The 24510-nt window shown below is 41.2% G+C and overlaps 1 protein-coding gene across 1 annotated transcript in view; it reads left to right on the plus strand.

The window, feature by feature from the left end:
• LOC104846678 (uncharacterized) overlaps window positions 1-24510 on the plus strand; it is a 61655-nt gene that overhangs the window by 22158 nt on the left and 14987 nt on the right. The window contains exon 5 of the mRNA XM_064274172.1: window positions 16680-16928. Coding sequence (XP_064130242.1) covers window positions 16680-16928 — 249 coding nt within the window. The remainder of the gene's footprint in view (window positions 1-16679; window positions 16929-24510) is intronic.

Below are 24510 nucleotides of genomic sequence, written 5' to 3' on the forward strand. Positions count from 1 at the left end.
CCTAATATGTGGTCTATTCTAGAGAATGTTCCATGTGCGCTAGAAAAAAAAAGCATACTTTGTAGCAGTTGGGTGGAGTGTTCTGTATAAGTCAATGAGGTCAAGTTGGTTGAATGTAGCAATTAGGTCTTCCGTGTCTCTATTGAGCTTCTTACTGGATGTCCTGTCCTTCTGCGAAAGTGGTGTGTTGAAGTCTCCTACTATAATTCTGGAGGTGTCTATCTCACTTTTCAGTTCTGTTAAAGTTTGTTTTATGAATCTTGCAGCCCTGTCATTGGGTGCATAAATATATAATATGGTTATATCTTCCTGGTCAATTGTCCCTTTAATCATTATGTAGTGTCCTTCTTTATCCTTTGTGGTGGATTTAACTTTAAAGTGTATTTTGTCAGAAATTAATATTGCCACTCCTGCTCTTTTTTGCTTATTGTTTGCTTGAAATATTTTTTTCCATCCTTTGAGTTTTAATTTGTTTGTATCTCTAAGTCTAAGGTGTGTCTCTTGTAGGCAGCATATACATGGATCGTGTTTCTTTATCCAGTCTGAGACTCTCTGTCTCTTTATTGGTGCATTTAGTCCATTTACATTCAGCATAATTATAGATAAGTATGTGTTTAGTGCTGTCATTTTGATGCCTTTTTATGTGTGTTGTTGACAATTTCATTTTTCCACTTACTTTTTTGTGCTGAGACTTTTTCTTTGTAAATTGTGAGATCTTCATTTTCATAGTATTTGACTTTATGTTTGCTGAGTTGTTACGTGTTTCTTGGTCTTTATTTTGAGTTATGGAGTTGTTATACCTCTTTGTGGTTACCTTAATATTTACCCCTCTTTTTCTAAGTAAAAACCTAACTTGTATTATCCTATATCGCCTTGTATCTCTCTCCATATGGCAGTTCTATGCCACCTGTATTTAGTCCCTCTTTTTGATTATTGTGATCTTTTACATATTGACTTCAATGATTCCCTGTTTTGAGCATTTTTTTTAATTAATCTTAATTTGTTTTTGTGATTTCCCTATTTGAGTTGATATCAGGACGTTCTGTTCTGTGACCTTGTGTTGTGCTGGTGTCTGGTATTATTGGTTTTCTTACCAATTTCCTTTAGTATTTCTTGTAGCTTTGGTTTGGTTTTTGCAAATTCTCTAAGCTTGTGTTTATCTGTAAATATCTTAATTTCGCCTTCATATTTCAGAGAGAGTTTTGCTGGATATATGATCCTTGGCTGGCAGTTTTTCTCTTTCAGTGCTCTGTATATGTCATCCCATTGCCTTCTTGCCTGCATGGTTTCTGCTGAGTAGTCTGAACTTATTCTTATTGATTCTCCCTTGAAGGAGACATTTCTTTTATCCCTGGCTGCTTTTAAACTTTTCTCTTTATCTTTCGTTTTGGCCAATTTGATGATAATATGTCTTTGTATTTTTCTTTTTGGATCAATCTTAAATGGGGTTCGATGAGCATCTTGGATAGATATCCTTTCGTCTTTCATGATGTCAGGGAAGTTTTCTGTCAGCAGATCTTCAACTATTTTCTCTGTGTTTTCTGTCCTCCCTCCCTGTTCTGGGACTCCAATCACACGCAAGTTATCCTTCTTGATAGAGTCCCACATGATTCTTCGGGTTTCTTCATTTTTTTAAATTCTTTTATCTGATTTTTTTTTCAGCTATGTTGGTGTTAATTCCCTGGTCCTCCAGATGTCCCAGTCTGCATTCTAATTGCTCAAGTCTGCTCCTCTGACTTCCTATTGCGTTGTCCAATTCTGTAATTTTATTGTTAATCTTTTGGATTTCTACATGCTGTCTCTCTATGGATTCTTGCAACTTATTAATTTTTCCACTATGTTCTTGAGTAATCTTTTTGAGTTCTTCAACAGTTTTATCAGTGTGTTCCTTGGCTTTTTCTGCAGTTTGCCTTATTTCATTTCTGGGGTCATCTCTGATGTCTTGAAGCATTCTGTAAATTGGTTTTTTATATTCTGTATCTGATAATTCCAGGATTGTATCTTCATTTGGGAAAGATTTTGATTCTTTTGTTTGGGGGGTTGTAGAAGCTGTCATGGTCTATTTGTTTATGTGGTTTGATATCGACTGCTGTCTCCAAGCCATCACTAAGATATAGTAGTGCTTTGTTCTATATTTGCTCACTGAGTCTTATCTTGTTTTGTTTTCTTTCAATATACGTAGATGGGCTACTAGATTGTGCTGTCTTGATTGTTGTAGCCTTTGACTTACTTATGACCTATTACCAGCTGGTTTCGGCTGTTGCCAGATATATATGCCTGAGTCTATTCACTATTCTTGATTAGAATCTGATTTTGGGTCATCAAGTGTGTGGTGCACCCTAACAACTATCCACCTCGAGAAGTAGTGGTGATAGTTGTGTGCACCAGATTCTATTAGCAGCTGGGGTTCACACTCTGGGGGGGGCAGGATGCTGACAGGCTTCCCCCATGTGTCAGTGAGGTCGGTGTGTCTCTATTCCTAAGGCACCTTGGTGGGAGGACTCTGCAGCTGTACCTTAGGCCCCCAATGCAAGTACCTCTACTTATTGGTAGGTGTCACCCTCCTTAGACCCCTAAGGCAAGAGGCTAGGTGGTCTGGGGGGAGCTTCAGCCCTCGGTTCCCTGTTGTGGGTCAGTTAGGGCTCTGTTGAATAAGCAGAGATATCAGACCTGTGAAAATTGTTTTTCCAGTAAATCTGCTAAAAAAAATGCAGTCAGATCCCTATCAGAACTGCCTTTGTGTTATAACCGCCACCTTGGTCCCTGTAAGGATGAAAGCCCGAGATTTGGATCATATATGCTTGGCTGGAGCTGGTTCTGTGTTTTTAGTCCAATTAGGGAAGGATTTTTGGTCCCTGGGTTTTTCGTGGTTGCTTCTCTCAGGCCGGAAGAATGGGTTAGGAAAAGACCAAAAAAAACAAAAAAAAAATGGGAAAAGCAAAGCCACGGAGCCGGAGCTGTTCTCCCTCTGCCTCAGGAAATTCCAGTGTTAATGAAGCCACCTGGGAAGGGGAGGGGAGGGTTCAGAAAAACAGCAGAGAGTAGCACCCTGGAATATAGCCAAAGTTGCTTATCTTGCTTGGGATGACTATTTTATCTGAGATTCCCGAGGGGCGTGTCGCCTATGTGTGCTGGCTGTGTGGAGATTGTCCCCGAGGGTCTGGCCCGCTGAAGCCGCGGTCAGATCCTCTGCTACCAATCCAAAGCCCAGCGTCAAGGTTCCTCTGCTGGGACGCTGCACTCCCAGCTCCAAAATCAGTTGCTGTCTCCCAGGGACTTCTCCTCCCACCAGCCGCATCGCTGCGCCCCCGCGGACCGGCTGGGCCCCTCCCGGGGTAGTTCAGAGGAGTAGGGCTGTGCCCTGTGTTTGCACTGTGACCAGATGCCACGTTCAGCTCCCCTGTGCCCAGTCCAAAGCCCGGCGCCAAGATTCCCCAGCTGGGACGCTGCACTCCCGTTTCCAAAACCAGTCACTGCCTCCTGAGGACTTCTCCTCCTACCAGCTGTGTGGCCGTGCCGCCTGCGGGGAACAGCTGGGCCCCCTCCCGGGTTCAGCTCAGGGGGCTAGGTCTGCGTCCCATGTTTGCGCCATCACAGATGTCATGTTCAGCTCCCCTGCGCCCAGTCCTAAGCCCAGCGCCAAGGTTACCTGACTGGGACACTGGCTGCAGACTCCAAAAACAGTCACTGCTTCCCCGTAGTTGTTCGTTCTCCATCTCTGTCACTCAGGTCAACTCTTTAAATCTGTGTTTGCTGTTCAGGGATCGTAGATTGTCATGTAAGTGATCGATTCACTTGTTTTTCCGAGTCTTTGTTGCATGAGGGATCCGAGGTAGCATCTACCTAGTCAGCCATCTTGGTCCCGCCTCCCATGGTGATATTTTGATTGGTGATATTGCAAAGCAGTGGAATGTTCTATAAATTGCAGTTAGGTCAAATAGGTTGATAAAACCAAAAGCCAAACCCATTGCCTTTGAGTCAATTCTGATTCATAGCAACCTTACAGGACAGAGTAAAACTGCCTCATAGAGTTTCCAAGGAGTGGTTGATGGATTCAAACTGCCTACCTTTGGATTAGCAGCTGAACTTGAAACCACTACACCACCAGTGCTCCAACAGGTTGATAAAACCAAAAACCCATCACCATCAAGAAGATTCTGACTCACACTGAGCCTGTAGGACAGAGTAGAACTGCCCCATAGGGATTCCAAGCAGCTCCTGGTGGATTCAAATTGCTGACCTTTTGGTTAGGAGCCATAGCTCTTAACCACTATGCCACCAGGGTTTCCAACAGGTTGATAAAACCCAAAACCAAACCAAACCCACTGCCGTCGACTCGATTCTGACTCATGGTGAACCTATAGGGCAGAGTAGAACTGCCCCATAGAGTTTCCAAGGCACGCCTGGAGCATTCAAACTGCTGACCTCTTGGTTAGCAGCCATAGCACTTAACCATTATGCCACCAGGGTTTCCTAACAGATTGGTAGCACTATTCAAATACAGTAAAGCCTTCAAAAGCAAGAACCTTTATGAGGCTGAAATGTGTAAGAAAATGAAAACTCACTGGGTGTTTATGAGGTAGGATTCTTAATAGAGAGTGATAATAAGTGGTAAGCACATTTTCAAAGGTGGAACACTTGCGAGACCCAGAAAAACAAGGTAGTCCCCTCAAGTTCCAGCTCCCAAAGGTTATAGTGAATATATATATAATATACTTATTTTCTCACTGTTTATGCTATCAACCACAGAGGGAGGAATGTTGGAGTGTCCGAATACAATGAAATTTTGTCTTTTTCTTTTAGTTCCATGACTTAGGACTGTTATACCTTTGAGAGTTCACTTTAGTTTTTGTAAGGCCCTTCTTATACCTAATAATCAGCCTTTATATAAGAATCTACTGTCTGAGAATAATATTGCTTCTCAAGGTTATTTTTATGACTTTTTTTTGTTTCATGTTTTCATGGTATATCCTTCTCTATATTTTACTTTTAACCTTTCCACATATGTGTATTTAAAATGATTTTTCCTAAATAACATTTCCAGTATTGATGTTTTATTCAATATGTAAATTAGTTATTAATTGGTAATTTTATATTATTTCTATTCAAAATTAGTACTGATACTTGGATTAAAATCTAGCACTTTGCTAGATGTTTTATATTTGTCATAATTCATTTTGCTCCTTTTTTCTCTCTGCTGTCTCCTGTTTTAACTTAGCATTTTACGGCACTGTGTATAACTCCTGAACTGACATGTTAATTCTTTTTTGGAAAAACGTTTTAATTGGTTACTCTTCCGTTTAGAATATGCATTTTAAAAACAATCTTACTCTGTCTTCAAATTCTTTTATGCCCCTTCTTTTAGAGTGTAAGGGCATTATAACATTATACAGGCGTTGAGCCAATATCTGATTTCAAAAAAGAAAAAAGCACAAGTTACACACAGGCGTGTTATAGAATAATGCTTTACTCACATAGACAAGAGAAGACAGAAGAAGGATAGTTTCAATAGTGGGTGCTGGTCCCCCATACCCAGTGAATATCATTCTGCAGTGGACACAGGGATGAAGTCTGCACACCCCTCTTTGTGCTGCACTCAGTGGATTTTATTCCCTTCCATCCAGCAAAGAGATAGAAATGGGGTTGTCCAGGTGCTATGTGACACATATGCAGAAGCAGTTTCTGGGAATGTTGACATGCGCTCAGGGGAAGACTTAAGGAATGTGTTCTAGGCCACTAGTTTCTAGGAGATGTGTTTTGGGTCAAGAGGCACAGGGAAACTTAGTCAGCCCACACACTCATCTCATCAAGTGGCCAGGCTGACGCATCTGGTCCTAAGCACAAGGTTCAACTGTGGGCCACAGGGAAAGGTTGCAGACCCTGCTTGGACTGTGCCCTTCAACAATTTCCAATTCCTTTTCCCAATCCCCAGTTAACTTTTGAATATGCTACAAACATACAAGGAACAGTGTCTTAGTTATCTAGTGCTGCCATAACAGAAATTCCACAAGTGAATGCCTTTAACAAAGATAAATTTATTCTCTCACAGTCTAGTAGGCTACAAATCCAAAATCAGGGTGTCAGCTCCAGGGGAAGGCTCTCTCTCTGCATCAGCTCTGGAGAAAAGTCCTTCTTGTCAATCTTCCCCTGGACTAGGAGTTCCTCTGCATTGGAACGCCAGGTCCAAAAGATGCACTCTGCTCCCGTTGCTGCTTTCTTGGTGGTATAAAGCCCCATGTCCCTATGCTTGCTTCTGCCTTTCATGTCTCAAAATGAACCGACTTAAGACACTAACGAATCTTGTAGACCTCATCAAGTTAACTGCCTCTAATCCATTTTATTACATCATAGTGGTAGGGTTTACAACATATAGGAAAATCACCTAAAATGGTTGACGATCAGGCAATACTGAGAATCATGGCCCAGCTAAGCTGACAGATATTTTGGAGGGACACAATTCAATCCATAACACATAGCTACTTTTATTTTTTTTTTTAAGTATTTTCTTTTAGAGCAGTTAAACTAATAAAATTTTAAATATAACCTTTATTCCATTTTTGACACTTTGCATAGATTCTGGTTTCTGGTTTATATTACAATCCTCTTCTTCCAGAATATTTTTAATTATTTCTTGAAGGGTTATTGTGCTAGCAATAATTTCTCTCGGTTTCTGGCTATCTGAGAAAATGTCATTTATCATTTACTTAAAAAAAAATTATTGTAGTAAATGTATGAGCAACAAAAAATTTGCCTTCTTAATCTTCTTCATCTTCTTCACATGTACCATTCAGTGGCAAGAGATTTATCATGTTGTTCAACTATTACTATTAACTTTTCAAAAAATTTCCCATCACCTATTACAGAAGCTCAGGGTATATACTTCTAGACTGACTTTTGTTCACTCACAACATGAGATACATGACTCCATCTTTTCATTACTTCAGTGGTTTTGAACATAAGCCTGCTTTACTTCTTTCACTCTTCCTCTGTAAATAATGCTGCTTACTCTCTCATCAAGATGTTCTCTGTCTCTGGGTTGCAGCATGATTTGCATTTTTAATCATTACTTTATTGTGGTACTATAAACATATCTTAGTTTCTAGTGCTGCTATAACAGTAATGCCACAAGCTGATGGCTTTAACAAACAGAAGTTTATTCTCTCACAGTTTAGGAGGTCAGAAGTCAGGAATCAAGGCGCAAGCTCCTAGGAAAGGCTTTCTCTCTGTGTCAGCTTTGGGGGAATGTCCTTGTCATCAGTCTTTCCCTGGTCTAGGAGCTTCTCAGAACAGGGACCCTGGGTCCAAAGGGCTCGCTGCCTCTTCCTTCTTGGTGGCATGAGTTCCCCCTCCATGCATCTCCATTCTCTCTTTTATATCTCAAAAAGATGGGTCAAGATATACCCTAAGCATGCAGATTGAGTCCTGCCTTATTACCATAACTACCTCTAATCCTATTTCATTACCATCGTAGAGAGCAGGACTTACAACACACAGGATAATCACATCAGATCACAGAATGGTGGACAACCACCAAATCCTGGGAATCATGGCCTAGCCAAGTTGACACACATTTGTTGGGGACACGATTCAGTATATAACACTTTGCTTTAGCTGACCTTACCTGTTAACATAGTGACATTGGTTAGATTTAAAATGATTGACAACCTTTAGGCAAAATTTTTCAGGAAACTATCTATTTCTAAAAAATTTCATCACCCCAAACAGAAACTCTGTACCCATCAAGCAATAACTCTCCATGCTCCTCCCTGCCCCTGCCAGACTCCAATAACTTCCAACCTACTTTCTGCCTATTCTAGGTATTTCATGTAAGAGAATTCATACGATGTTTCTCATTTTGTGTTTGGCTTATTTTACTAGGCATAATGTTTTCAAGATTCATCCATATCACAGTATCTATCAGAACTTAGTTCCTCTTCATGGCCTGATGATATTACACTGTAAATAGATACCACTTTTTAGAACCAATCATCTGTTGATGGACACATGTATTGTTTCACTTTTAGAAAATGAATAATGTTACCATGAATATTAGTGTGCAGGTATCCATCTGAGTCCCTGCCTTCTACTACTTTGGAAATATTCATAAGAGTAGATTTGATGGCTCAGATAACTCTATTAAAACTACCTATTGCCCCACACCCTGTCTAAATTTTCCTTTAGAACTTTTAGCATATTAATTATAGTTTCAATTTTATGTTTCATTTTATACTTCCAATACAGGTGTCATATGTGAATCTCATTTTGATACTACGTTAATTTTGATTGTTTTCTTGCTCTTTGGTATTCCCCAATTTTATTTCTTTATTTATTTGTGGAAAGACAGATGTGCTCAGTAGTTCAGTAAATATTCACGATATTTTATGTATTAACCTTTCCCTATGACATGATCACACCCTACCTCCTCCTATACCTTTATTGTAGAAGTTTCTATGAATCTAGGTAGGGTTGTAGAAGGTTGTATGATTCTAGGTAGGGTAGCTCATGCTTACCAGGGCAAAAACTTGTTTTTGCTACGCGTACCAGAGACTTCAGATTCCTCTAGTGATACCCTGTTTTTGTCTTCATGCTTGGCTTTGCTCTTCATTTTGTGTCCTCTGCAGAGAAAATGTGTCCCTCTACTCTCCCTGGTGCATCCCTCTGTTATTTTTGCATTATGGTCCTTAGTATTGTGGAAGAGTTTGGATTACAGTGTATTTTTCTGATATGACAATGTGTTGGAGGAAAGGAGGGGGCATATCTATTGAAGTGCTGTTCTGAACAACTCTAGGAATGCCCCAACAGATCATCTCTCCTGCCTCACTGGTTAGAACTACTCACCTACAACTAATTTAACTGATCTGACCATTACCTAGGAACACTGCTATCTTTCTCAGGATAGTTCAGGTTTCTGCATTTTACAACGACTCCAACAATGACTCTTACTTCTCTGCAAACTTCTGGCCTGTCTACTCCCAAAGTTCAGACTTTGTTTTTAATATTCTTATGAAACTTCTTAGAGGGAAAGTAAAGCCATCAGTCAGAACTACCATATCCTCAAAATAAAATCCACCATCCCATTTTCGTTCTCCCTCTGGTCATGATACCTGGTTCCCCTCAGTGAGTTCATCACTATTAACCTTCAAAAACATCTTACTTAAATCTTTATCTCTTTTAATTTTTATTCCCAAGTTTCTCCTGTCTTCTAAGTCATTGACAACAAGTTAAACACAGTCTAGACACCAAGTATAACTACTTGCCATCAACTCAATTCCAGTTCACAGCAACCCTATACAACAGAGTAGAACTTCCCCATTGGGTTTCCAAAGCTGTAAAATTTAACGAACACTGACTGCCTCATCTCCTCCTCCCCGCCCGCCCCAGAGTGGTTGGTGGACTTGAACTACTGACATTTTGGTTAGCTCCCAAGAGTTTAACAACTGTACCACAAGGCCCCTATAATACCAGATATAATTGTCTTTAATGCAGTCTACAATTCCCAAAATTGATTTTCAGCCTTAGTAACATAATACTTTCTTCTTTCCTGGGGAGCAACAGAACCTAGGAGCCCATGCACATCCATATAAATATGTGCCCACTTCTTTTATATGTGTTTTGTTTTGTTTGAGGGCCAACTATTTATATCATTATGCCTACTGGTACATCAGCCCCTGAAGATGAAGACAGGCACTACTTCCTCTGTGCAAACTCAGGCCCCAGAACCTCCTTGGTGAATAATGGAACCATCAGGACCTGGATGTCAGATGTTTCATCTTTTACTCCACAATCCCATAGCAGGTCAACCTGCTTTTCTAGCTCCTATCCAGATGGTCCCAATTTTTTCTGTTAATCACCTCATCCTATTTCTAGGGACTTTCCTATTGCCTACATTCAGGGATGGGAATGGTTTATTGTTTAGTTTATTTAACGAATAGTGAACAGTAAGTTAAAGATGTGATATATTGGGGGCTCTGTTTATTCAGTTATGTGGACAAAAGGAGTTATAAGAAACATATGGGTCTAAAGCCATCAATGTATGAGTAAGGCCACTGGGCTGAGGTGAGCAGACATGCTACAGTAACACAGGTGACACAGGAAAGGACCAGAGCAGGTGTTCCTTGTGCAATCCCAATGTTCGTAGATAAGGGCTCATGGAAGTGCTCTTTCCTTCCCAGTGGGTGCTTACAAAACTAATTACGGTGATAATAATATCTAACATCACTGGGTTCCTACTATAAAGTTCACACATAAAGTTACTTCCGTGATTCCCAGTTTATATCTCTTCAGACTGAGTATGAGAGGTATAAGTCCAAATCCTCAGGGTCACACAGTGAGGAAGGACAGAAATGTGCTGTACTTTCCACCACCTTTTATTTGTAGGATCTCAGCCCCAGTTTCAGGATTCAATGACACATCACCACTGGAGGGCAGCTTTCAGAAGTTTTTTTCAGTATAACCTGCCCCCTGGGGTAAAGAGTGTCCTTCTCTTCATGGTGATCTTGTGCCTTCTGCGAATCATTCTGAAGGCAGCTCTATTGCCATGTCCAGTCATGTTATTTTCATGAAATACATGAATGTAGAATGTATAAATGTAAGAATTAATAAATGAGAGAAGGAAAGTTGAAGGATTAATGAAAGCGTGAATATTGATACAAGGACTGGAAGAAGCAGGGTCTGTTTCTTCCAGGTATTAAAGTTCCTCCACGAGGCTCACTACCCTTCCTGCCTTGTGCCCCTGGTCTGCACATAGGCCCTTCTGCCCCGTGCACCTACAGAGCTCACTACAAGTTAAGTAGTGAACATACCTCAACCTGGCCTTCTAGCAAAGACTCTTCTTCTCTCGAGACATGGCCAGAGACCAGTTCTCCCAGCAACTGACCTCTGTGACTGCTGTGGACAAGATCATGTATTATCCTACAAGAGATATATTGAAGGAAAGGCAGTGGGAGACCAGACAAGAATCTTGCTATAGGGAGAGGTAGGGCTTCAGGGGGTGCTGAGGGTCCACAGATCATAGGGCCCATCTGTTGAGAAGAAGCATAGAAGCCTAGGAAAAGATTTCTTAAATTAGTGTGATATTTCTTTTACCTTCACAGAAAATATCTTTCCCACAGACCTTCCTGTTCTTATAATTGTGTATGTGTGTATATGCGTGTTGGTGTGTGTTACTATGTATGCATGTGTTTGTGTGTGTTAATGTAAGTGCATTATTATAAGGGCTAGTGTGTGTTCTGTGTGTAGTAGCATATGTCCTAGTCTTTGTTTTCTTTATTGTCATAATGTCAATGTGTGTTAGTATCTGTTTCTAGGTGTGTTAAATTTTTGTTAACGCATCTGTATGTTACTATCAGTGCGGGTGGGTAATGTGTGCATGTTTGTGTGAGTATTGTGGTAATGTGGTGCATTAAAGTATGTGTTAGTATTTGTGTTTGTGTGACTTAGTACACTTGGGTATGTTAGCGTATGTGTTAGTGTGCAAATGTTTTTACGTGAGTGTGTGTGTTAGTATGCATTCACATTACTGTGTGCATTATTGTGTGCATAGTAATATGAATCCTTTGGTGTGTCTATATTTCTATGTATATGTTTTCAGGGCTGTCTTTTTTCCCGTTTGTTCTGGCATGATTTTAATGAGAGAAGGGCCCGTTTTTAATAATTTTTTAAATATATATCAGATGCTGAAGCAATCTGCCTGAGAGCTCTGAGTTCGACTTTATGTTATATTCCTGTATGTCTTTTCAAGGTTTCCATGACTGAGAGCTGACTCAACAGCAACTAACAACAACAAATACCACATTTCCTGAAGAGTGATATTTCCTCAGTGATAACAACTACCAAAATGAGTTCTAATACTGACCTTATATCTTCTACTTGGGCATCATTAATGCTGACAGTGGTAATTGAGTGTGCACTGGAAATCTAGTATCCAGAGACCCTTGTACTTAGAGGAAGCCTCTCTGGCCATAGTGAATGGCCTATCAGGCCCAACTATCCAGCCTACTCTGCTGTGCCTCAAATGCATGGGTCATGGGATCGCCACAGTTTTCAGCCTCTAGCCACTGACAAAAACAGCCAGGTCTCTGACTGCCTGGAGTAAACTCCATTATAAGTCATTTCATGATAAGTTAATGTAGGGTAAGTGCTATGTGGTGTTTAATTTACTGTCCTCAATGTGTGTTCCAGTTCCTGGAACCAAGCTCCCGTGGCTCACAACTGGTTGTGGGCTCTACTGCATATTTGAAATAGATTAACTTGATCATGAGACCACATCTACCCATTGTTGTTTCATAACTTTTTTTCCTTAACCCTAGTAGGATTTATCTGTCCTCTAATTAAACCATAAAGTACTAAAGATGATTCCACTTTCTTTTGGATTTAGAGTTTCACACAAAAGAAGTCAGGATAATTATTTATTGAAATGCTGAGTAAGTTAGTTGGAAGCAGCAGCCCAGCTCTCAGCTTTGCAGAAATAGTTTCCAGCTCTATGGCTGTGACTGGTTTTGTACAGCTTTCCACCTGCCCTCCCTGTGCTTCCTGCATGCTGAGCACCTCCTGCAGCCCAGGCTCCTCCTGCCTCTCTGCATGTGTTCACCCTACCTCACCTCACTTTCTGTGCACAGAACACTGGCCTGAGCACCAGATTTCCAAATTGTTCAACTATACAAAGATGGTACAATTGTTCTTGACAGGTCAACATGGTCCTGTCGTGTGCCTTTGTAAATGGGATAGTTGAGCAAGCCAGAATCTTGGCTGCTGTCATTTACATGAGCTAGAAAAAGTCAAACCTAGAACTAAGCCAATGAAAGAAGTAAAGGGAGAGAGAGCCTGTGTTGAATGGCTTCATGCACCCCTTGATTAGAAAAAAGATGCCAGCCATGAATGACACTAATGTCTCAGTGTGACTGAAATAAAGGAGAGGAAGGTGGTTGTAGAAAACAGGCTGGAAGGGGAAGAAGCCCAAGGTGGTCACAAGAACACCTCCTTGACCTCTCCCTGCACCTCCTCCGTTTGGTGGCCCTAAGTGCCCCTGCAGCCCACTCCCCTCCCAGTGGCAGGTTTGTGTCTGGGCTTGCACTCATTCCCCCCATTGTGACTCTCACACAGTAATACATGGCTAAGTCCTTGGCAGCCATAAAGCTCAGCTGTAGGGAGAACTACTTTTAGACATGTCTCTGGAAATGGGTAGTTGACACTTCAGAGATAGAGCACTGGCTGTGCCTCTGTTATAGAACATTTTCAGGAACCACTGCAGTACTTCCTTGAGGCAGGCAGATCTAGTTCCAGGAGTAACCACTGATTGTGACAGAGAATCCAGAAACAAACAGATGGGAAAAAGATTCTGAGAGGCCTTCACCAGCCCTGGGCCTGACATCTGTAGTCTCAGCTTGGAGAAAGCATCTGGGGAGAAGGACATCATGGTGAGTCTCTTCCATCGAGGACTCTGCAGGTCCTAGAGCCCCTGAGACACCCAGAGAAGCAACCAGCAGGCAGAGGAGGGTCAACACTGTCTAATTGACCATCTGAAGGATGAAGACCACCACACACATCAGCCTGGCACCTACATAGCTGTGAAAGCCCCAAGGGAGATTTGCATGGGGGGTGGGGGGGATACAAGGGAGTACAAGGAACTGAGCTGAGTGACAGTCACTGGGTCTTCCTGGTTCCTGGTGATGGGGATGTGTAAGAGTGCCTCTTGTGTCTGGCCTTCAGATCTCCAAAGGAATGAATGAGAGTGAATCAATCAATGCAGGTACATTGGGACGCAGTGACTGATGTAAGATAGCAAATGCTGTAATATGGGGAGTCTCAAACTCAACTCACACGTGTGGCTGCCATCACTTGCACCTCTGTTACCTGCTTGCATCTAACTTGACTCAGGAATTAGCTTTGGAGGAATTCCCTGTGGAGCTTCGGCCCTTGCTCATCCAACAGGTGTTCATGGTCCTCAGACCTTTTATCAGCCAGTGACACTGACAGTCAAATACCTTGTGTGGTTTCCTGTTTTAATGCATCTTCCCTGCCAGGGGACTCCAGAGCCTCTTGAGCTAGGCTGACCTTGCTCCAGAAATGCCTGCCTGCTTCCTCATTATCCTTCTAGTGGTGGTGGGTCTTCCATGAGGTCACTGTCAAGTAAAGTGGATCACAGAGAATTCACAGGGGGACAAGGTGTTTAATGTGCTTTCTTCCTTTCATCTCCAGGTGTCGGATCAGAGCCCTGGAGCCACGGTGTTTAAGCACTCAGCTGCTAACCAGAAGTTCAGTAGTTTGAACCCACCAGTGGCTCCTCTGGTGAAAGATATGCCAGTCCGATCCCATAGTGTTTAGAGCCTTGAATAACATTTGAGCAGTTCTACCCTGCCCTATAGAACCACTCTAACTTACTATGGACTCAGGGGCAATGGGTGTGGTGAGTTCTGTCCCAGGTGTAGCTGAAAGAGTCAGGCATTTAGGTAGTGAGTTACTCAAATACCCTCCCCCTCACCTGCACCATCTCTGCTGACTCAGTCTCCTGAACTACTGCTACTTGGAACTGGATCAGGCAGACTCCAGAGTGAGGCCTTCAGTGAGTAGAAAGTATGTACTACAGGCCTGGGTGGTACAGAGAGTATGCACTGTCTCTCCAAGGCTGACTAGTCATCCACCCAGACATGTCCAATAAAAAGTATCCCTATAGCTAAGTTCTGGCACTGCTGAGAACGCAGACATGTATGACTCTGCCAGGGACACAATGAGCGGAAGAAAATGTAAGCACATAAATCTGCCTACAGGGCAACAGGAGGGGTTGCTGAGACCACAGAGCACAGACCCAGAACCAGGAGCATGTGTAGTATTGAGCAAAAATGGACTTTCATACTGGGCCTTGAGTTAGCTTTACTTGAACTGCCCAGCAACAGATTCACAGGAAACCAATTTACAATTTGGAGGACTGTATTATTTTCTCTTAATTTCAAACAAACAAACAAAAAAAAACTTTTTTTTTCACATTGTATACTGGAGTGTGCACACAATCATCAATCTCTTTTCACGTTAACAAGGATGACTTTCAAAGCAGTTCCCATTGTGATGAAGGAAAAACAAGTTTTTTGGGTTTTTTTTGTTTGTTTGCTTCTAGAGTCCTATGACTTTTTCCAGAAAAGAAAATTTTCTATACACGCCTTTTTCTACCTATGGGTCCTTTGTGTGTCTTTTTGTAAAAAAAGAGATAAAATTCACATAATGTAAAATTAAATATTTGAAGTCTATAGCTCGGCGGCATTTAGTGTATTCACAATGTTGTGCAACAATCAACTCTTTCTAGTTCCACGACACACTCATCACCCGAAGTGGAAACCGGGAACTCATTAAACGGTCACTTCCCTTCTACACCTCCTTCCAACTCTTGGTAAACATTAATATATGTGTTCTCCCTAAACTTGAATTTCAGGGTCACTGAAATACCACCCTTGGGAGATGCAGATCTGGGAACCATAGGGCACGGGTCAGGTGATGAGAAGAGCTTTCATGATCCTAAGCAGAACTTTGCATTTCTGTTTTCAGACTGGTGTTCTAATACGCTTTCAAGACAAGGAAATGGTTCTGATGTTCAGCTCTGTGAGATATTGGGTAGGCATCATTATCACAAATCTCCCCCACAAGACCCTTGCTTTTCTGTCTTTTGAGTAGAGGAAGGCTTACATACTAGTTTCCTCTTGGCATTTGTGTATTTTTTTCTATTAAAAACAATATGTCAAAATTTAAGAGTTCAAATTAGAAATTCCAGAATTCAGGAGAAATGGTGCATAGATAGTGTGTGCATCTGGCCAAAGACAGAAGGAAATAATCAAAGAAGAAAGAAAGTTTTCTATGTAAAATGCCATGACGAAATTCAGGCCCAAGAGAGAGGATTTAAAAAATAGAAAAAGACTGTGAAGAAATAAATCTTTACAACATACTGCATCTCAGGGTGAGAGTAGAGGGCTTCAGGGCAGTGCCAAGCAGACCAAAGATAAGCTGTATTATCAGCACCCCACCCACTGAATCAGTTTTTATACTCCTCAGGTCATGAATTAGAGGAAAGGAATCTCATGAGGAACACTTCTGTTGCTCATGTAGAGAAAAAGCGTGAAGAAGAGAGTGTCTGGTGGGATGAAAAATTATTTTACCAAGGCTTTTGGCCTTTGTCCCTGGAATCTGAGAGGTAAGTTCTACAACATTGAAATATGCTGACTGAATGGAGTGCTTTGTTTATTAAGACAACCCTGGGCTTGGTGAATGAAAGACCCAGGCAGAGGACTGTTTTCCCAAAGGAACAGCCAGCATCCTTTATCCAGTGAGAATGCTAGAGAAAGGGGCCTCCCTTCACTCTTTTTCACCTCGCACATGCAAATACACCTCCCACATGCAAATCCCTGTTAGCTAGCCAGATGAACTCACAGCACACATTGACTTAAATTCAGGTTCCTCTTCGAGTGGGAGAACATTATCCGGGAGACATGAATCTCATCCACGGGAACATGAAGCACCTATGGGTCTTTCTCTTTGTGGTGGCAGCTCCCAGAGGTGAGTGTCTCAGAGATTCAGACAAGAAGGTCTGGGGATGCTGCTTCTGAGCACATGACTCGCTGTGGTTCTCTTTGTCCCCAGGTATTCTGTCTCAGGTGCAGCTGAAGGAGTCAGGCCCAGGAGTGGTGAAGCCCTCGCAGACCCTGTCCCTCACCTGTTCTGTCTCTGGAGTCTCTCTAAGCAGCTATGCTGTAGGCTGGGTCCTCCAGGCTCCCGGAAAGGGGCTGGAAGGGGTTGGTGCAATAGCTAGTAGTGGAAGCACATATTATAACCCAGCTCTGAAGTCCCGGCTCAGCATCACCAGGGATACCTCCAAGAGCCAAGTTTATTTACAACTGACCTCTGTGAATCCTGAGGACACAGCCATGTATTACTGTGCAAGAGGCACAGTGAGGGGAAGTCGGTGTGAGCCCAGACACAAACCTCCCTGCAGGGGGCCAGTAGCCAGATGGTCTGTAGGGGATATTCAGGACCCACTCAGCTTAGTGGCCCATCTTGTCAGCAGGTGCAGGGGAAGGAGTCAGGAAATGGTTTCCTCTCAGAAGCTATGGTTTCCCCACCTGTTCAGTGCCTCCCTAGGGACTCCATGCTTAGTGATTCTAGGAAACCTTCCTGACTCTAAAACTGACTGCTTTTCACAGGAAGGAGTTTTGTCTGTCTTTCTGCATCTGTTCCAGGACAGGCTCTACAGTAATATTTCTTGATGAGACCTCTGTTTGCAACTTGGGTTACTATTTAGTGTCATTGGTAGCCAGGTTTAGAAATATTTAATGCAGGAAATTCTTCTCATTTTCAACCCCAGCCTGCTCCCTACCTTCAGATGAATTTCCAAATTTTTCATTCTCTTGAGTGCTCCTCAACCTAGGTTCACTCAATGCCTTTAACTTAGAATGACCTGGGTAATATACATGCCGATATTAGCATCCATGTATTACAGGAGTTATTTAGTGTTTCTTAAAATGCTTTGTGTCATTAAGTGGGTATTTCTATTTATAGCTACCCTTGATTAATGGCATTCTATCTGATGGGCCCTTGTTGTGCAGTGCTTAAGCACTGGGTTGCTAACTGGAGGTCAGCAGTTCAAACCAACCAACATCTCCGACAGTCAAAGATGTAGTAGTCTGCTTCTGTGAACATTACAGCCTTGGAAACCCTATGGAGCAGTTGTATTCTATCCTCTAGGGACTCTACGAGTCAGAATTGACTCCACAGCAATTTTTTCTTTTCCTGTTTTTGAGCAATAAAGCCCTGTTTCTGCAGTGGTTAAGCACTCAGATGGTAATCAGTCACTCAAAGAAGAAAGATGTGGAAGTCTGTTTTTTTTAAAGATTTTAGCTTTGGAAACCCTATAGGGCTATTTTACTCTATATTATAGTGGTACTGTGTATTGAAATCAACCCCATGGTAATGGTTATGTGCTCGGAATAGTGTTAAATTCTTTATTGGCATTTATTATTTAATCATCATAAAAGCCTTATAAACCACATATCATGTGTTTTTCATTTTACAGACAAGGACACAGTAATTTGGAGAAATTAAAGAAAACTGCTTAGGTGCTTACTCGTCTATGCCAAGAAATATGGAAGACAGCTTCCTGTCCAACTTACTGGAAGAGATCCATATTTATGCCTTTTCCCAAGAAAGGTGATTCAACTGAATGTGGAAATTATAGAACAATATCATTAATATCACACATAAGGAAAATTTTGATGAAGATCATTCAAAAATTGCTGTAGCAGTATATTGACAGGGAACTGCCAGAAATTCAGGCTGGTTTCAGAAGAGAACGTGGAGCCAAGGATATCATTGCTGATGTCAGATGGATCCTGGCTGAAAGTAGAGAATACCGAAAGGATGTTTGCCTGTGTTTTATTGATTATGCAAAGGCATTTGACTGTGTGGATCATAACAAATTATGGATAACATTGCGAAGAAAGGGAATTCCAGAACATTTAATAGCGCTCATGAGGAACCTTTACACAGATCAAGAAGCAGTTGTTCAGACAGAACAAGGGGATACTGAATCGTTTAAAGTCAGGAAAGGTGTGCGTCAGGGTTGTATTTTTTCACCAGACCTATTCAACCTGTATGCTAAACAACCCGAGAAACTGGACTATATGAAGAATGGGACATCAGAATTGGAGGAAAACTCATTAAAAACCTGTGTTATTCAGATCATACAACCTTGCTTGCTGAAAGTGAAGAGGACTTGAAGTACTTACTAATGAAGATCAAAGGCCACAGCCTTCAGTATGGACTGCACCTCAACATAAAGAAAACAAAAATCCTCACAAATGGACCAATGAGCAACGTCATGATAAACGGAGAAAAGACTGAAGTTGTCAAGGATTTCATTTTGCTTGGATCTGCAATCAACAGCCATGGAAGCAGCAGTCAGGAAATCAAAAGACACATTGCTTTGGCTAAGTCTGCTGCAAAGGACCTCTTTAAGGTGTTGAAGAGCAAATATGTTACCTTGAAGACTAAGGTGTTCCTTCCCCAAGCCATGATATTTTCAATCACATCATATGCATGTGAAAGCCGGACAATGAATAAGGAATACTGAAGAAGAATTGATGCCTTGGAAGTGTGCTGTTGGTGAAGAATATTGCATATACCACGGACAGCTAGAAGAACAAACAAATCCGTCTTGGAAGAAGTACAACCAGAATACTCCTTAGAAGCAAGGATGGCGAGACTGCATCTTACATACTTTGGACATGTTGTCAGGAGGGAGGAGTCCCGAGGGAAGGACATCATGCTTGGTAGAGTACAACGCCAGGGGAAAAGAGGAAGACCCTCAATGAGGTGGATTGACCCAGTGGCTGCAACAATGAGCTCAAGCATAACAACGATTGTAAGGATGGCTCATCACCGGGCAGTTTTTCCTTCTCTTGTGCATAGGGTTGCTGTGAGTAGGAACTGACTTGATGGCACCTAACAACAATCTTTATGGGAACAAATCTCCAGGAATTCCTCCTACAGAGCAGCTGGGTAGGTTTGATTTTTGAACCTTTTAAGTTAGCAGCCAAGCCATTAACCATTTTGCGACCAGGGCTCCAGGGGAGGATTAACCAGTAAGCAAGGCATGCATGGGATTACTTGTGTTTACTTAGAAATCTGTAGCGCACAATAAAAATCCACGTGATTTTGTAGATTTTACAGATTACACTTCACCACCAGCATTTCCAACAGGTTGACAGGGCTATTCGAATACAGTAAAATCTTCAAAAGCTAGAAATTTTGTAAGACTGAAACCTATCAGTCATAGAAAACTCACTGGGTATTTATGAGGTATAATTCTTAATAGAGAAAGTGGTAGAAAAATGGTAAGCACCTTGTCAAAGGTGGAAACCAATGAGACCCAGAAAAATAGTCTCATCGATTTCCAGCTCTCAAAGGTTAGAGTGAGTATACATACATATTATATTCTTATATGATTACTATTTATTCTGTCAACCACAGAGGGAGGAATGTGTTGGAGTATCCAAAAACAATAAAAATTTGTCTTTTTCATTTTTAGTTCCGTTAGTTAGAACTGCTACATCTTTGAGAGTTGACAAGTTTATTTTTATGTAATGCCCATCTTATCCTTAACAATCATCATTTTATTTAAAAGCCTGGAAACACTGATGGTGTAGTGGTTAAGTGCTATGGCTAATAACCAAAGGGCCAGCAATTCAGATCTGCCAGTCACTCCTTGGAAACCCTATGGGGCAGTTCTACTCCTGTCCTATAGGCTTCCTATGAGTTGGAATTGACTCGATGGCAACGTGTTTGGTTTTGGAGTTTTATTTAGAAGTCTACTCTGTCTGAAAATAATATTGCTAGTCAAGGTTTTTTTGTTTTGTTTTTTGGTCCATTTCTTCATGGTAATGTTTCTCTATATTTACTTTTCACCTTTCCACATATGTGTATTTAAAGTGATTTTCTGGCAATAAAATATTTCTGCTATTGTTTTTTTTAATTCAGTGTGTAAACTAGTTTTTAAATGGTAATTTTATATTATTTTCATTCAAAATTATTATTGATACTTGGATTAAAATCTAGTACCTTGCTAGGTGTTTTATATTTTTTGCGATTCGTTGTACTCCTTTTATTTCTCTCTTTCTGCTACCTCTTGTTCTAACTTAGCATTTAAGGACACTATTTGTAACTCTTCTATTGACATGTTATGTATTTTCTTTTTGAAAAAGATTTTAATTGGTTACTCTTCAGCTTACCATATACATTTTTAAAACACTCTTACTCTGTCTTCAAATTGTTTTAAGCACCTTCTTTTATAGTATAAGGGTGTCTTACTAATATATAGGTGTTGAGCCAATATCTGAATTCAAAAACAAAAGCAAAAGTTACACACAGGCATTTTCTAGAATAATACTTTACTCACATAGACAAGAGACGGAGCAGGGATAATTTCAATAGTGGGTGCTGGTCCCCTATAGCGAGCGGGTCTCATTCTACAGTCGAGGCAGGGATGGTGGTCTGCACACACCCCTCTTTGTACTGCCCTTGATGGGCACTATTCCTTCCCATCCAGCAACAGATATAGAAATGGGGCTGTTCAGGTGCTATGTGACATGCATGCAGAAGCAGTTTCTGAGAACGTCGACATGTGCTCAGGGCAAGACTTAAGAAATGAATTCTAGACCATGAGTTACTATGAGATGTGTTTTGGGTCAAGAAGCACAGGGGAAGAAAGTCAGTCCTCACACTCATCTCATCAAGCAGCCAGACCGACACATCTTGTCCTAAGCACAAAGTTCAATTGAGGGCCACACGGAAAGGCAGCAGACTCCGCTTGGACTGTACCTTTCCACAATTTCCAATTCCTTCTCCCCATCCCTAGTTAACTTTGGAATATGTTACAACCATACAATGCATAGTGTCTTAGTTATCCAGCACTGCTATAACAGAAAGGCCACAAATGGATGGCCTTAAGAAAGATAAGTTTATTCTCTCACTGTCTAGTAGGCTACAAGCCCAAATTCAGGGTGTCATCTCCAGGGAAGGCTTTCTCTCTGTGTCAGCTCTGGGGGAAGGTCCTTCTTGCCGATCTTGCCCTGGACTAGGAGCTTCTTTGCACAGGAGGATCAGGTCCAAAGGATGCGCTCTGCTCCTGTTGCTGCTCTTCTTGGTGGTATGAGGCCCCATGTCTCTCTGCTCTCTTTGCTCTTTTATATCTCTAAGGACATTGGCTTAAGACACTCTCTAACCTTGTAGACCTCATCAATATAACTGCTTCTAATCCATTGTATTACATCATAGAGACAGGATTTACGACACATAGGAAAAGCACATAAAATGGTGGATCATCACATAAAATGGTGGACAGCCACACAATACTCAGAATCTTGGCCCAGCTAAGCTGCACAGATATTTTGGGGGGACACAGTACAGCTTATGACACACAGCTATTATTATTTTTTAAAGAATTATCTTTTAGAGCAATTAAATTAATACATTTCTAAATATAACCTATTTTTTTCCATATTTGACACTTTGTACAGATTTTGGTTTCTGGCTGATATTACAATACTCTTTCTATAGAATCTTTATAATCATTTTTTGACTGCTTATTGTGCTAGCAACAATTTAATTCACTTTCTGGCTATCTGAGAAAATGTTCATCTATCGTTTACTTTAAAGAAATGTAGTGGCAAATGTACATGCAACAAAAAAATTTTCTTTTTAACCTTTCTATGTGTACAATTTAGCAACAAATGACTTAGCGTGTTGATCAAATATTACCATTACCTGTTTCAAAATTTTCCCATCACCGATAACAGACACTCAGGTTATATAATTCTAGGCTGACTTTTGTTCACTCCCAACATGAAATACATGACTTCATCATTTCATTACTTCAATGGATTTGAATATAAATCTGCTTTACTTGTTTTCACTGTTCCTCTGTAAGTAATGCAGCTTACATTCTGACCAGGATGTTCTTTGTCTCTGGATCGAAGCAAGATTTATATTTTTAATCTTCATTTTATTGTGGTACAATTTACATAGCTTAGTGTTTTCTTTTTTTAGTTATCTAGTGCTGCTGTAACAGAAATACCACAAGTTAATGGCTTTAACAAACTGAAGTTTGTTCTCTCACAGTTTAGGAGGATAGAAGTCCAGAATCAGGGTTGCAGCTCCAGGGGAAGGCTTTCTCTCTCTGTCAGCTCTAGGGCAAGGTCCTTGTCATCAATCTTCCCAGGGATCCTGGGTCCAAAGGACACACTCACTCTTCTTTCCTGGTGGCATGAATTTCCCCTTCACTCAGCTCCATTCTCTCTTTTATATCTGAAAAAAAAGTTAACTCAATATGTACCCACAACTGCCTCTAATCCTGCCTCAATAACATCATAGAGAGTAGGAATTTCAACACACAGGATAATCTCATCAGATCACAAAATGGGGGACAACCACACAATACTGAGAATCACATCCTAGTCAAGTTGACTCACATTTTGGGCGGGGACACAATTCAATACAGAACGTAAACTGCATTTTAACTGGCTTTATCTGTTAATATGATGACATTGATTAGATTAAAAATGTTCAATAACTTTTATCACTATTGACTTCTAAAACTTTTTCATCATCCAAACAGAAACTCCATATCCATTAAGCAATAACTCCCCATCCTCCTCTGCCCTCCAGACTATGATAACTGCCTACCTACCTTCTTCCTGTTCTAGGTAATTCGTGTAAGAGAATTCATACACTATTTCTCATTTTGTGTTTGGATTATTTTACTAGGCATAATATTGTCAAGATTCATCCATATCAGAACAGGTATCAGAACTTAGTTCTTCTTCACGTGCTGATGATTTTACACTGCACATATACACCACTTTTTTTAAACCAACCATCTGTCAATGTGACTTTGCATTGTTTCACTTTTTTTTAATAATTTTTTATTGTGCTTTAAGTGAAAGTTTACAAATCAAGTCATTCTCTCACATAAAATCTTATATACAACTTGCTACATATTCCCAGTTCTCTCCCCCCCCCCACCATGAGACAGCCCGTTCCCTCCTTCCACTCTCTCTTTTTGTGACCATTTTGCCAACTTCTAAGCCCCTCTACTCTCCCATCTCCCCTCCAAGCAGGAGATGCCAACATAGTCCCAAGTGTCCACCTGAACCAAGTAGCTCACGCCTCACCAGCATCCCCCCAACACATTGTTCAGTCCAATCCATGTCTGACGAGTTGGCTTTGGGGATGGTTCCTGTAGTGAGCCAAGGGAAGGTCTGGGGGCCACGATCACCAGGGTCCTTCTAGTCTCAGTCAGACCACTAAGTCTGGTCTTTTTTATGAGAATTTGGGGTCTGCATCCCACTGTTCTCCTGCTCCCTCAGGGGTTTTCTGTTGTGCTCCCTCTCAGGGCAGTCATCGGTTCTGGCCAGGCACCATCTAGTTCTTCTGGTCTCAGGATGATGTAGTCTCTGGTTCATGTAGCCCTTTCTGTCTCTTGGGCTCATTATTATCTTGTGTTCCTGGTGTTCTTCATTCTCCTTTGATCCCAGTGAGTTGAGACTCATTGATGCAAGTTAGATGGTCGCTTGCCAGCATTTAAGACCCCAGACGCCACTCTTCAAAGTGCGTTGCAGAATGTTTTCTTAATAGATTTTATTATGCCAATTGACTTCGATGTCCCCTGAAACCATGGTCCCCAAACCCCTGCTCCTGCTTCGCTGGCCATCAAAGCATTCAGTTAATTCAGGAAACTGCTTTGCTTCGGTTTAGTCCAGTTGTGGTGACCTCCACTGTGTTGAGCGTTGTCCTTTCCTTCAGCTAAAGTAGTCGTTGACTACTATCTATTCAGTAAATGCCCTCTCCCTCCCTCCCCCCCTCATAATCACAAAAGAGTGCGTTCTTCTCAGTTTAAACTATTTCTCAAGATCTTATCTTATACAATATTTGTCCTTTTGCATCTGACTATTTTCACTCAGCATAATGCCTTCCAGGTTT

Source organism: Loxodonta africana, chromosome 21 (genome assembly GCF_030014295.1).
Source record: "Loxodonta africana isolate mLoxAfr1 chromosome 21, mLoxAfr1.hap2, whole genome shotgun sequence".
Classification (NCBI taxonomy): domain Eukaryota; kingdom Metazoa; phylum Chordata; class Mammalia; order Proboscidea; family Elephantidae; genus Loxodonta; species Loxodonta africana.